Source organism: Saccostrea cucullata, unplaced genomic scaffold, assembly GCF_032062105.1.
Source record: "Saccostrea cucullata isolate Sc308-1 unplaced genomic scaffold, CSIRO_AGI_Scuc_v1 ctg12108, whole genome shotgun sequence".
Taxonomy (NCBI): Eukaryota; Metazoa; Mollusca; class Bivalvia; order Ostreida; family Ostreidae; genus Saccostrea; species Saccostrea cuccullata.
In genome coordinates, this window is record NW_026922400.1 from 1 (window position 1) to 15,177 (window position 15,177).

At 32.7% G+C, this 15,177-nt stretch overlaps 1 protein-coding gene and 2 long non-coding RNA genes across 3 annotated transcripts; all 3 read left to right on the top strand.

Annotated features, from left to right (window-relative positions):
- Positions 1–1,501: 1,501 nt before the first annotated feature.
- On the top strand, positions 1,502–3,841 carry LOC134261734 (uncharacterized). The gene is made up of 3 exons (XR_009990876.1): positions 1,502–2,125; positions 3,178–3,249; positions 3,781–3,841. It is a non-coding gene; the product is annotated as an uncharacterized LOC134261734 (long non-coding RNA).
- A 490-nt stretch (positions 3,842–4,331) lies between these two features.
- Positions 4,332–7,019, top strand: LOC134261733 (uncharacterized). Its single transcript, XR_009990875.1, has 3 exons — positions 4,332–4,534; positions 5,654–5,760; positions 6,849–7,019. It is a non-coding gene; the product is annotated as an uncharacterized LOC134261733 (long non-coding RNA).
- A 3,743-nt stretch (positions 7,020–10,762) lies between these two features.
- On the top strand, positions 10,763–13,074 carry LOC134261732 (fibroleukin-like). Its single transcript, XM_062744139.1, has 5 exons — positions 10,763–11,051; positions 11,158–11,294; positions 11,456–11,552; positions 11,932–12,069; positions 13,034–13,074. The coding sequence occupies exons 1-5, from the start codon at positions 10,763–10,765 to the stop codon at positions 13,072–13,074; spliced, it is 702 nt and encodes a 233-aa protein (XP_062600123.1).
- Positions 13,075–15,177: the final 2,103 nt, after the last annotated feature.

Here is a 15,177-nt window from a genome sequence, read left to right on the forward strand (position 1 = left end):
ACTTCTACAAGAGGGTCTCTATTCATATCAAAAACAAAAATATTAAAAAATAAAAGTTCAAAAATTGCGTTTTTTAAATTCACTTCCGGTAGCGACCGGAAGTATTGATGACACACGGAAAGGTGATTCTGCAAAGCTATAAGTCATGAACTATCATCTCAAATAAGTCTCCTGTTCATATCTTAAGCAGTTTTCGCTACTAAGTTCAGACAAAATTGCATTTTAAAATCAGGAAATTGTAGATAACTCACGACCGAAAGTGACGTAATCAACACAAAAAATTTCCAATAAGGTTCTGATCAGTACCTATCAGATGTGAAAGTCTCATGAGAATCGGCCCAGTAGTTTACGAGAAATCGCGTGCACAAAATTGGTAAGAATAATAATAATAATAGGTAAAAAGAAACCGAAGAATAACAAGAAGGTCTTCCGTTGGAGACGGAAGACCTTAATAAAAGTGAAAAAGAAACAATACAATAATAGAAGGGTCTTCCGTTGGAGACGGAAGACCCTAATAATAAGAAACAGAGTAAAAACAATATGTTCCCCAACTTCGTTTGGGGAACATAATTAGTTATATTTTTTCCATGGACCTCAAATTAATCCCCTAGAAGGTAAAACCTTTTGTTGGCCTATCATCCTATGTCTAAGTTATTTTTTAGGATACACTCTGTTTATGTGTTATCCTCTTTAAAGAAGCGGACAGGCTATCGCCTACATACACTTCGATGTAGGCGATAGCCTGTCCGCTTCTCTAAACAGCTAAAGAGAATACATATGCGTCAGAACAAAACAGGTCCAGTACAATCAGTACATTTAGCTACCTAGGTAGAATTACCTACGTAGCTTTATTTACCTACCTCAGGTAGCTTTATTTAGCTATTTCAATGTATCTTTTCTTTTTATGGAAAAGAGACAAAAAATCGCAGTTAAATGACTATTGATATTTATACTAGGGAGACTTTAAAAAACATTCCAAAGCAGAGATAGTTTAAACATCGCTGTGTTTGATCAGTTTAGAGCCAAACGTGTAATTCCATTGTTTGGTTATCTGTCCGTGCGGTGAGGCATGACTGAGTATGATTACCTCACATTGGGCTGAATAATTACTGACATATTATCATGTTAACCAGAACTGGACTTCTTTGTCATTTCATTCAAGGAGTAACTGTTCTAACTGTAATACATAGCCCCAAAACTTTCAGAACTTTGATTGCAATTGCGCAGAAAAAGACGTTTCTTCAAGAGGGAAATTTTCATGAATTGTTTTCAGATGAGTTTACTGTTGAAAATGATCACTGCATCAAAATGATACTTTTTGTACATCCTGAGAAAAATGCTTTTTTATAGAAAGAAATTCATTTGGTAGTTAAATCAAGCTACCTGAGGTAGGTAAATAAAGCTACGTAGGTAATTCTACCTACGTAGCTAAATGTACTGATTGTACTGGACCTGCAAAACACACAGTCTGTGTATTTTGTTCTGACACATGACGTTGTAGAGACTGTAATGAAAGTTAGTTAAAATAAAATAACTTTAAATTACTTACTCAAAATTTAGTAAAACTTCAAATAAATTTCACTCAGCATAAAAAGACCATTCGATTCACCTGGCTGCATTACGTAGAACCTGAATGAGAACGAAATCCGAATTTACTCTGAAAGATTTCGTTGCAAGTTGAATTATCAATAAATATGTGCATTATAAACTCAAAATATGACAAACAATTAACAAAACATACATATTTATCATTGTTTTAAGGAATTAGATCACAATCAGTCAAAAGGAAAGTCTGGAACAAACCATAGAAAGGAGCTCTCGCTGACTCGGACTCTGACTCGTTTTTTTCTGTAACAGGAAGTGGTGCAAATGGAACCTGGCTATTCAGTTTCGTATTCACCAAAGAATCGGGAAATACCTTAATTTTTATAATATTCGTCGTTCATATTTTAATCTTGAAAATGTATCTTCGCTTCAAAGACGAACGCTGATGACTATGTGATATAAATTTACTTCATGGAACCAAAGCTAGTTTTTTATGGAAGGCCGTACGTCACAAATTACGTCATCATGCGGATCAGAAACAGACTAGAAAGAGCAGAATGTTTTCAATTGCATATTTTCTGTAAGTTTGTAAGATTTTTAACTTCTTTTTATACCAGATACAGTGTTTATGTAATAACTTTATTTGGGAATATTTGTTGACAGCTTAATAAAAAACGGATTTAAGTAGATCTAACATCTATGGTATGTGTTGAAGGTGAAAGATGGGCCTGATACAGGTTCTCTGCTCTTCTTACAATATTATTGAAAAGGCCTAGTGAACTAGGGTAGGTCTTTTTTTTTTGCTTTGTTTTTAGATCCTGTTGTACCTGGATCTGGTATATACAATTCAGCAAGCAAATAACACACATAGTGGCGAATCCTAGATAAGGGGGGGGGGGGGTGTTGCGGGGTTGTAGATAGAATGTTCTATCGTTATGATGATAAATGTCCTACTGAACCGGTCACTGAGGGCTTGTCCCGAGACAAAGTTAGATTATTCTATCTACTGGGGTTGCAACCCTCCCATTGACTTTGCAAAAAAAGGAATAAGAAGAAAGTTCAAAAGTTTTATTTGTGTTTTTACCATAGAAAATGTTGAGTGAAAAGCTAAAGTTGTAATGTATAAAGAAATTAGGTCAAAACAAAATGCCCCCCCCCCCTTTTACAAAATAGGATTCTCAGTTCTGAGATATATTTTCCTTTCTTTTTCAAAATCCTTTCTGGTAATCCATACTGTTTACAAATACCTTTTCCCAGGTTTATGAACCTCCTACTTTAAAAACCATGCTCTACCCGGTATCCTATTGAGTTAATTAACTACATGTATGTGTAAAATATTTTTCCTCTTCATACCCCGCAGTAACGGGGTCATTCGCCCGATCTACCCGTTCCCTGGAGTCTGTTCGCGCAGAGTCCGTTCATCCGAAATATTTTTTGCCCAATATCTACATTAAATTAGACCCTGTGCGAACAAGATTTAGGGCAAGCAGAGTCTGGGCGAATGAAAAATCGGGCGAACGGGAAATCGGGCGAACAATTTTTAGGACGAACGAACGTGGAACCTAAACACCCCCACCCCCCTTGAAAAATCTTTCAACCCCTCAACAAAAAAATTGTTTTCTGTACTTGCAGGTATTTGCAGGGCACTCCATTATACCACACTGATAGCTTCTCCAAGATTATAAATATGATACATGTAAACAGGTAAGAAAAATCTAAGAGAGAAATTTATTTGTAACAGAGCCTGAGGTGCTGTAAACAACTTTTATTCGCGGCAACTTTATTTCACGATATACCAGGGATAAACTAGTTCGCGACCTCTAATTTTCGCAATCAAGCCTTTATGCATCTGTTTTTCGTGGACAAATATACTTTTAGGACAGGTTCGTGGGGAGAAATATTCACGATGACAAGGCTCTCGTGGAGTTCGGGAAAGTTTCTTACACACGAATAAAAGTTGGTTAATAGTATTCATTGTTTAATAAAAAGGATATTGTTATATCATGTATAATAATTTTGTTATTATACATGTATAACAATTTTGTTATTATACATGTGTACATGTAGCAAAACCTTAACCATGATTCAGCTTATTTTTGCTTATCTTGCTTTTCTTTAAAGTAAATATAATCTTCATTGATTTGTAAAACACATGTTTTAAATAAAGTGATAAAGGGATAATGAACTCATTGTTATTAAACCTACATTATCTGACATTTTTGAGTTTCTCTGTAGGCACAGTTACCTGTCATCACAAGGATCAGAATTCAAGTACCAGAATAGTCCTAACTCCTAATCATCCTGATTTGTCAAAAGCACATGCAAGTATTTTATTATTTTTTTTTTAAACTTTTTAGCTCACCTGAGCCAAATTAAGGCTCAATAACAGAAAAGCTATGTTAAGTCATAGTGACATGTTTACAAGCATCCTCATGTATTGAAGATGTAAATTTGTTCAATTCATGAGTACCCTTTGCGGTAGGGAGGGAAATGATGGGGAGTCAAATTCCCTCGCCACCCCACCACCACACCCTTTCAGTAAACTTTCAATTCTGATCTGATTTATACATTTTCCTAGCTGATGTGCTCAGGTTAGCGATGTGGCCCCTGGACCTTTTGTTTAAAATTTTGACAATTTTGACTACGCTGGAAATTTTTTATTTAATTTTTCTCACCTAAGCCAGAAGCTTAAGTTAATTAGCCCTTTTTGCAGTCAAAATTTGTCTGTCATAATTTTTTTTCATTTTCATTGTTAAGCGAAACTTTAAAAACATTTTACTTAATAAAATAACAATTGCTTATAAAAAGTTATTAAATTTGTGAGATTCTCAATATGATACATTTCAGCTACTGACACAAGAGAAGAATGTGGGGCAAGTGCCAATAAAGGTTTGACTGATGGGGTATACCTGACTTCTCGGCATTCTGGTTATCACCATCCGATTCAGACATGCCAGTGAAGATCAACTTCAAGGTGACCCTTGCATTGGTAAGGATTGAAATCAATGAGGACACTTGAGGCATGCATGTGTCAATTTATTGTTATTTGTTTTTACACCTATTGCTTCTCTACCCATCAGTTGTTGTGTGTCATCAATTGTCCAATACCGACTGAACCATTATCAACCAAATTTTGCATGTTAAAATTTTGCATTTCCAAAATTGTACTTTATGTTGCCCCTGGGTAATAGATAGGTTCTGATGTTATGGTAGATATATCATAAATGCAGTAATTCTTTGACAGTCATCTTTTCTGATCCTAGGTACTCAGCAAATAAACTTAATGCATACATCTATTATATTATCCTATGTTTAGTTGTTTACGCCTTTATATATGCCTAAATTACAGCTTAAAGCAAGTACTGAAGTTTCTGAAATGCAAGGCAAACTCAAGGGTCAAGGTGAAAAGGTCAAAATTGTTAACATCTGAAGGATTTAGGTTTAGTCATATGGAATAAACCTGTGAAATGTGAGACATTTAGTATTAACTGTTAAAAAGTTATGGCTTAGATTATAGTTTTTAAAAGTGGGTCAAACTCTTAGGTCAAGACCAAATGGTAAAAAAAAACTCTTTGAAGGGTCTTGTCACAATGATTACAAAATAATGTGAAGTATCAGATTGATAGCACTAGATGTTCAAAATTATATCCTAGGTCAAAGTTTATGGATTTTTTTGTTGTTGTTATAAAAGTGGATCAAACCCTAATATCAAGGTCAAGAGGTCAAATTTTATAGTACCCCAAAAAAGTTCTTGTCACAAGAAATACACCTGGTGAATATGAAGCCATAGCTCCACCTACTGAGTACTCATAAGTAATGGATAAGGTTAAAAGTTTTGAAGACAAATACTGGTAGACAAAAAGATGGACATACAGTGCAAAAACAAAATATACCTAAGAATCTTTGATAATGGAAGCAAAATTAATGCACAATTATTTTTTCATGACCATTTAAATAATTACAAAGATTCAAACTTATTAAAATATTACTTTAAAAAGTTGATCGTGTTATTTGATTTCATAATAAGAAAAATAAAATGAGATATAAATTAAATTCATGACCAGTCTTAATAATATTTTTAGATTTATTTCTGTTCTTTGCTTTACAGTGAGCTTTTGCTGATGGACACAAATTGTTCAGAAAAAATCCAGCTACCACATTAATCACAGCCTGATAGATTTCTAGCGTGACTTCAGAAGAAACATAGATGCAATGGTAGGTAAATTTTGCCTTTATATTCCCTTGCAACACATACAAATTGCATCATCAGTTCTAGGTCAATGAAAAAGAGACAATGTTATCTCAAGGTTTGTTTGAAACCTGACATAAGATTATACTGTTTAAAGTTTAAAGTCATTTGCAGGAAAATGTTTTCATTTTTAGCTCACCTGAGCCGAAGGCTCAGCGAGCTTTTCTGATCACATTTTGTCTGGCGTCCGTCCGTCTGTCTGTCTGTCTGTCTGTTTCACATTTCCGAACTTCTTCTCAAGAACTGCTGGGCCAATTTCAACCAAACTTGCCACAAAGCATCCTTAGGTAAAGGGGATTCAAGTTTGTTCAAATCATGACCCCCGGGGGTAGGGCGGGGTCACAATGGCTGAAGTTTTAAATAGAAATATATAGGAAAATTCTTTAAAAATCTTCTTAAGAACAGCAAAGCAATAATTGGTCATATTTATATGGAAGCATCCCCAGGTAGTGTAGATTCAAGTTTGTTCAAATCATGACCCCCGGGGGTAGGGCAGGGCCACAATGGCCGACCAGAGTTTTATATAGAAATATATTGGGAAATTCTTTTAAAATCTTCTTCTTAAGAACAGCAGAGCCATAATTGGTCATATTTATATGGAACCATCCCCAGGTAGTGTAGATTCAAGTTTGTTCAAATCATGATCCCCTGGGGTAGGGCGGGGCCCAAACCTTTGGATTTAAACTTTTCAATAGTATTGTAATCCAATTTCTCCTTTTTCCTAGCCACAATGCTCAGATGAGCAATGTGGCCCATGGGCCTCTTGTTTTTTTCAATAATTTTATACTTAAGAAACATTGATATATGATTTTGAATGAATTATATTTATGATGTATGATTTTGAATTTTTTAAAGATCATTTACAGTGAAAGCAATATGAGTTCAACCTTATACTGGGATGATATGAGTTTGCTATATCTACATTTGTTCATATTTTATGTTATCTTGATAAATATGCTATGGAAATATTGACTTTGGAAATGCAGTTGTAAAATTCATGACTGTATTTCATTTACCGGTACCAAGTAGTCATTACAATTATTTTCTCTTGCAGATGAAACATTATCTCCAGACATATGGGTGGCCCTTGAGCAGAGAATTGTCAAAAATTGAAGCATTCAATAAAGAAGATTAAGAAACAGAATGTGTCCAGTTGTTTGTTCATCCAAAGAATAACTTGGATAATCATAGTGGTGCTTCCTCAAAATCTGCATGTGTTTGAATTAAGCAGTTTCAAATTAAGATTAAGATAAAGCTCATTAAGTCATTTGCAGGATCAGATTTTGATATATCATTGTACTTATTGCATCTTTTTGAATATCAGTAACAGTGAAACCTTGATGATTAGTTGTAAAAATTCATATACAGATCTAAGTATCAGAATTTCCTAATACTTTTCCTCAAATGATTAAAAGAATTGAAAGTCCTATATACTGTGTACATCACATGGATTTGATATGAATATCACAAAAAATTCACACGAAATTCATATGAAAATCTGTAAAGAAAGTAGCAAAAATATTCATATGAATTTCGTGCGAATTTTTTGTCGCATGATATTCATGCGAATTTCATGTAAAAATCACATGATATTTTTATGCGAATATCATGCGACTTGTTTTTCGTCTCCTTTTCATGCGAAGAATTCGCATAATATTCGTGCGAATTTCATATGAAAATCATGCGAGCCACTTTTCCCTGTGTAGATTAATGTTAGAGGAATTTCAATAAACTAGTGAAAGTAAGCATTCGTAAGTAACCTTTACACCTGATCTCATCATGATTTTCCAGAGGTTCCAAGATTTTTGAGATCGATCACTGTTAGATTTTTCACCCTTTTCATTCTACGGGAAAATATATGATTATTAATAAAATATTCAAGCAGATATTTTAAAATGGCCTCGCACACTTAACATACTAAAGATTTCCCAACAGCAATAATATTTTGAATGGTTCTATTTCTGCCAATAAAAGTCAACTAGTAGATGGCAAGTCGAATTTTTCTATACACCCAACGGTTCTTCTACAATCTTTGATACGGAAGCAAAGACATTTTCCAACAATAAAGCAATATGAACTGTATTTTTGAGAATTTTTTTTTTGCTATTTATATGTGTTATTATGATTAATATAATTTGTATATGATTTAAACCCTTGTGATTAATAAAACCAAAGTAAATTGTTTTAATTGTATCAGAAGAAATGTTTTTGTACAATCGAATATAGAGCATTATATAAGAGATCAATAGTGCACAGGACGACAATAATGAAATTTTGCTATAATTAAAGCTTATATATAAAAGTTCTTCCATCGCAAATATGAGTAGCTGTAGTTTATAAATGTTCTTTTTTTATCATTGAAAAAAGTGATTATAAATTTGCAATACAAATTCCCCATGTCAATCTTGCAGCTCATGTTGATAATTTTATTACGTTTTGCTTCTTCGAGTTTAATTCTTATACCATTCTTTCTCCCTAAAGTCATTAATTGAGTTGTACAAAGAAATCAGTGAGGAAGATTTAAAAGTTGGTCTTAAAGATTAGTCTTATACTCAAACAGAAAGGAAAAACCCTTTTCTATAAAACTTCACAATTCTGAATCTGTTCATCTTCTTAATCTATGTGAATATGTGAGGATTAACTTACTGTACATAACTCTCGTCTGAACCCATAGCAAATTAACTTTTACTTACCTATGTAGATTTACTTATGTGTAAATTTGCACACATAAGCAACTTTTCGTCGTAGGAATGGGGTATTATTTCCAGGAATTGTTTACTTTCTGTTTTTGACAATTGATGGATACATCACAGTTTTCTTGTTGATTTTATATAACATTTATGCGATAACTTCATACGTGTTATGTATTTATTTCATTATATTCTATAATACATATGAGAATAATCTGTATTTTGAAGACTGTGTATAATTTATAATGTATAATTTATCCAAAAAAAAAAACACTCCATAGCATATGGTTCTCTTTTGGTCACACGATCCCTGCAAAAACCCTGGCTTTTTACTTGCGGATTTAATACTGAAAACTCACAATCCATCTCTGACTAATGGATTGTGATATATCTCCTGTCGTTTTTTATGGTTTCTTTCAGTGGCAGCCGACTTTTTATTCGTCCTTTTGCTAGCAGTTCTCTGCGTTGCCTTGACTTACAGAAAAAAATCTCAATCATGTAACCTTTGTACTTCCTAAATTTAACAGGAATGGTGAAAAATGATAACATTAGTTCTCATCTGTTCGACTGTCTTCTGTGTTAAAAACTTAGCATTGTTTTAAAGTAACTTTCTGTAATGTAGCATAATGAAAGATATGCCTCATCGAAAAAATTGAAAGTTTCAGACCGTTAATGTAAAACAGTTTTCTATTCACGGCAACTTTATACATACAGTGATATTAACCGCAAATAAAGTTGCTTGCGTATGCTAAAATGTATTGACAATCAAGTTTATTTCAAGATATTTCAAACAAGAAAGTATTTCTTTTTAATTATTTCCTGCATCCAACTTGACCTGTCACAGTTGACGTTTTTACTTAAGGCAACATTTCTGCCAGTTTTATGCTGCAACTGCTTTTAAAAGTGCACGTGTAGATTTTTCCATTACATCTTTGCTTACCCAGTGGAGAAATCACTATTTTCTCTGAGGTATTTATTTCTGTGGTTCTTAAGGTATAAAATAAAAGACCCATGAATATATGTCTATCATAATATAATTTCTCCAACTAAATTACTATTTAACAATTCGTTAACCGTGAAATCAAGTCCTCATTAACGAATATATTTTTCTCAAACCTCAAAAATATTTGATGTTAGAGTTTCATAAAGACGATAGCATGACGCTTAATCTTAATTTTCATCATCTGATTAAAGAACATTACACCCGACTTGTTAACTGAAGGCTTTAACATTAAAACCGATTTGTTTCTTTGCCTCTATGTGCAGATTAAGCATTATTTCACCAAGCCCGAGGACCACTTGCCTTTTTAAGATACAATAATAAGTGTGTGATTCATGTGCAACATTAGCTATTCACCATTTAAGTTTTAACTTTATGTCATTGAAATTAGACATTATGTATACACAGTAGATAATACAAACAGGATTCGGAAACACGTTTTACAACTTATATTATTTCCTTTCCTTAAAGAAATTCACCAATCTGGGTCTCATTCATGGGCGTCGGAAGCAAATTGAAAGGGGGGGGTAAATCGAAAGTGTGTGTGTGGGTGGGGGGGCATATCAACAAAAAAGGTATATCAAAATTACCACTGTCTATATAATGGTTAAGCCCCGCCCCCTCCCCTCCCTCAGGTCTTGACGCCTTTGTCATTTTAACAGCATATTACGATTCTTTTTGAACATCTATCATAAGTACTTTTCATTTTTTTTTTAATTTTTAACAGGCTTAAAAGTATCCTTATAGAATTTTCTGATATTTTTGTATCTTACAAATGTACGTCTTTTATAAGACTCAAAAGTAAATATAATAATGATGATTTATAGTGTTACATTAACATTTAGAGGCTGATGTATCAAAGTTGAAATAAATAAATTAATACTTAATAATGTCTTAGAGTAAGATAATTTTTACTTTGAATTTTACAAAATTCCTGATTTTTAATTTCATTCAGTTCGAGTTGATAGCTAACAAAAAACACTGTTCAATATCATAACATAACAAGCACTAACTAAATTAAAAACAGAACACCTTTCATTGTTAGATTTTAAATTGCAATTTCAAAATAAACGTTTATGAAAATTCATGACAATTCATATGAACTTCGATAAAATCGATACTTAAACAATAGTGAAATATAGAATACGTAACAGTTAGCCAATCGCTTTTCAGACATTGATAATGGTACGATATATATGTCTGGCTGTTGAAAGACCATTTAACCGAATTTCATAGATTCACGAGAACGCGGCAGATTTTTACGCAACAGAAAAAAAAATGAGCAATCAGTGGATTATCAGTTTATTTGTAGGCTTCTTGGCTTTATCTAAAGCTACCTTTATTTCTAAGAAATATACAACGAAACTCGAATTTAATGATAAGAAGTCAAACTTTGAACTTTTCGGGGAACACAATGTTCATTCCTTGATCGAGTGCGCCACAATCTGTCAAAGGGAGTGCAGCTTCTTTGGCTTTAATTCTCAAGCGAGGAAATGTCGTATCCACAAGGAAAGTCTGACATCTGGGCTGTCTGATGAGGCCGGTTGGAGATACTACTCGGATAACGGTATGTATTTTTTTTTTATTTCATTCTTTTAACTTGTTTGGTTTTTAGGTCCTTCTCGAGGGGACACGATTTTTTTTATCAAGTTTCTTGTATTTTTTTTTCTTAGATATTTCTAGCATGCCCAAGGATTGCAAGGATCTTCGAGAAAATGGAAAAACCATTACAGGGGTGTATGATATATACCCCTACAGAACATTAGCAAGTGTCTACTGCGACATGACCACGATGGGCGGTGGATGGACGGTAGGTTTTTTTAATTTTATAATTAAAAGTACTTAATATAACACACCTTGTTTTGGTGGTTTTAAGGATTGTACTATTGTATTGTAGTTTATATCATAAAAATGGATCCTACGAATGTTCGAAGCAATAAATTGAAATGTAATGTATGTTAATTTTTGAAGGCCATTCAAAAACGCTTAGACGGATCCGTGAGATTTAACAGGACCTGGACGGAATATAAAAATGGCTTTGGTTCACCAGAACGGAATGTCTGGATTGGTAAGTGTATATCTGTTTTAAATAAGAACTTTTCATTCCTTCAAAGTTTTAAGATAAAAAAATTCTTGTGGAAAGTAAAAAAAAATATAATGCATAATAAAGATCTAAGTTAAGACCAGTTAATGTGTGTTCTATGATATTCAGATATCGTGTTTAATTGATATTTCAAATAAAAAAATAGAAATGAAGAATATCATTTAGTGGCATATTCTAATGAGACAAAATTTAGCAATGTCTACAGCTATGGAAAATAATTTGATTTTTCATTAGGGTAGATTCATATAGATTTTAAAAGAATTAATTGTATTCGATGAACTTTTCAGATAATTTTAAATATATCTTTATACAGGAAATGACGTAATCCATAAATTAACAAAAGAAAACACCTCATCCCTGTATGTGTCCATCACTCTCCAGAATGGTACAACTCTGTATGAAATGTACGATCGATTTTTTATCTCCAATGAAACAGGAAAATATCAACTCTCTCTTGCAGGACCTGCCACAGGGACACTAGGTAAGTGTATTTATGTTAAGTTCTTAAACTTGGGTTCAAATCACGTATATTATCAATAAGTATTCTTTTCTGTATTGAAAGATTTTAAAGTTCTTGAAAAAAAAAGAAAGGTGTGTTTATTTCTGATATTCTGTATACGTTTTTTATTTCACTATAAATAAACATGTTTAATATTTCAGAGTTTCATTTGCAGATACAATTCATATATTCAGCAGATATTGAATTTGTTATTGTCAAGTAGATAAAATTTCTAATTATACATTTTATATACAAGGAAAATTATGTTATTTTTTTAACAAATAAATCAAATAATTACATTTGTTCAACATTGTTATTCAGCTTGGATTTCCTGATTTTTGATAATTCACATTTTAACTGATACGGAAAAAGTTTACAGAGCATGTTATTCTGATTTTCAATAATTTACATCTTTTTACTACTACGGAATAGGAAGTTTACGGTGCGTCATTAATCTTAAATGTCGAAAGGTTTACGAAAATTTGATGATAAAAAATTTTTGATCGGATAAATATTCAAATAAAAATTTTAAAGACCTAAACCCGTTTCACATTTCCATTTATTTAATAGGAAATCTACCATCTTAAAAGATTCACAGATGCACCATATCTTATCTCGTTATTAATAATTTATATAGTATTGCATGTTGTACCTGTTTATATTAATATTATATTTCAATTTGTTCTGTTTTTTTAAATTTCTAGTGACCTTTATCCCCCCCCCAATACAATAATACCATGCTTAAAAAGTGTAACACGTCTGTTGTTTATTTTCACAAAGGATGTTATGTGAATCGCGCAGTGTTTTGTTTTGTATTATTTTTATCTCTCTTTCCAGGAAACAACACGTTAAACTGCGTATCTCAGATGTACTTCAGTATTAAAATCAATGTGATATAAATTAATATTTATTCTCTCTGTTATATATTGTTTTTTTAAATCTGCAGGTGCCAGTATAAAGACACCAGGGATTCAAGGACTGAACTAAATAAATATTATCACTCTTTCCATCGACTAGTTACCTCAGTATTATATTTGATAATTAGATACAAGATATATAAATACCTTATCTCTGTGGTTACTTTTGTGTAACTTTACAGGTGACGCTATGTTAGACACTGATTCTTCTTCGAAAGATCTGTCTGGGATGTCCTTCACCACCCCAGACAATGATAACGACAAATATAGTGGTGGTAACTGTGCTGCTGTGTACAGAGGTGGTTGGTGGTTCAACTTGTGTCACTACGCCTTCCTTAACGGGCCCTGGTCCCTGGAGTCCTGGGCCTCTCCATGGCATCCCACAGTACAATGGGGGACATCAGTGAAGGGGACCACCATGATAATCAGACGGAACTAGGTAAACATCATAACATCTTAATAACAAGTTCTTTTTATTTTTGTATTACTCTGAAAATTTTAGTTATAAAACTTGTTTTTTTTAATAAAAAAAAAAAATGTTATCATACATTTATCTGTGAAGTATTAATTTAATTTTTCTTTTTAACAGACGAAAGATCATCCATGGATTACGGAAACCCCCAAGAGACGATTTTAAATTTTTATCGCTGAGTTCTTATTTTTTCAGTATTTAACATCAAGTAACAAACAGTAAAAGAAGGGGGGTTGAACTGCTCTGTAAAGCGATACTGAATGTATTCAGTTAAAGATGTATTTTATATGTGTTGTAATAAATTTGAAAATAGAAATATTTCGTTCTTTTTTCCAAACACTGATAAATGGAGATAACTGGACGGAGAATTAGGATGAAGATTACTTTATTGTTAAACCTATTACAGTGAAACCTGTTTAATCCGACACATGCAATACTCTTTATTGTGATTTCAGCCATTTAATTTCATTTGTCATTTATACTTATGTCAATGATCTTTACACGCTGCAGTACTACATCTTGTTTATTCCAACACATATATTTTTAATCTGTTCCCCGTGCATGTCGGATAAGACAAGTTTCATTGTAATAAAGATGTTAAGATATATTTTTTTAAATCATAGATATATTTGATGGTCATGTTTTGTGGTACACTACATCTAAGATTATACATCTCTAAAAACATATCCCCATCTTTTTCCATCCATGCAGTATTTTTAATGAATGGGCATTTAATTATCCATTAATCTACTTGAAACCGCTTAAATTGAAATTATTGTTATTTTTAATATCACGGAGAAAATAAGCTAAAATGTTGAAGTGAGGTGTACTGAATATTTCTTTCCCCAAATCTAATTATACCATAAATATATTTAGATAGCCTGAATTTTAGGTGTGGCAAGAAACGCAAAGATATTAGATTCTCAATGATACTAGATTATGAGCTAAAAGTTAAAAAAAAACCACGTTTTTTGAAAATCAATATCTTCTATTGCTACAGATAATCATTAAAAAATAGATCTTTCTGCTCTTGAGTGCACAATTTATCTCATACGTGTTGGTGATACAGGCCGTTGGATAAACGTATGCTTTATCAACGGGTAGATGCTTTATCAAAAGCACTTCCGGTTTCGACACGATTCCTCGCTTCAAAATTTTATTTGAACCTTTTATCTGTGATTCCTATTATTGCCATAATAAAATGAATGATAAAGATGAAAGGCCAGAAAAAGACTTGCATATATCAAAGAAGTGTCTTATTTTATCAAGGAACCTGTATTGGCTACTTGAAGATAGATGTTACCCCCCCCCCCCCTTTTAAATCGTTTTCGGAGAAAGTAAAGCCTAGCAGTTAAGTTGTTGTTATAGGATTCCTTTAACACATTCAATAAGGCTTTCTTATATCATGCAACGTATGCCTACCTAGTAATGTAGGTGTAACTTACCACGGATCAACAATGAATCTACAAGTAGGCCCCTAGCCTTGCCTATCACGTTTTGTACTGCCATCGTCCAGAGAGTTCATTTTCATGATCCAATGGTCCTTACATCTTTCATTCAGAAGTGCGTTTGATGTAAAGCTTAACAATTGTCACATGATGTTTTCAAAGATGCAGATAGCAAAAATTTTAACTTTTGAACACGATCTACTTTTTTGCGAGATTTGTCATAACATCAACGGTGATACGTAATCAAGTTATA

Coding starts and splice junctions, on each gene's coding strand:
- LOC134261732 (XM_062744139.1), top strand. CDS start 10,763: ATGAGCAATCAGTGGATTATCAGTTTATTTGTAGGCTTCTTGGCTTTA. Junction 11,052..11,157: donor GAGATACTACTCGGATAACG/GTATGTATTTTT, acceptor TTTTTTTCTTAG/ATATTTCTAGCATGCCCAAG. Junction 12,070..13,033: donor ACCTGCCACAGGGACACTAG/GTAAGTGTATTT, acceptor TTAAATCTGCAG/GTGCCAGTATAAAGACACCA.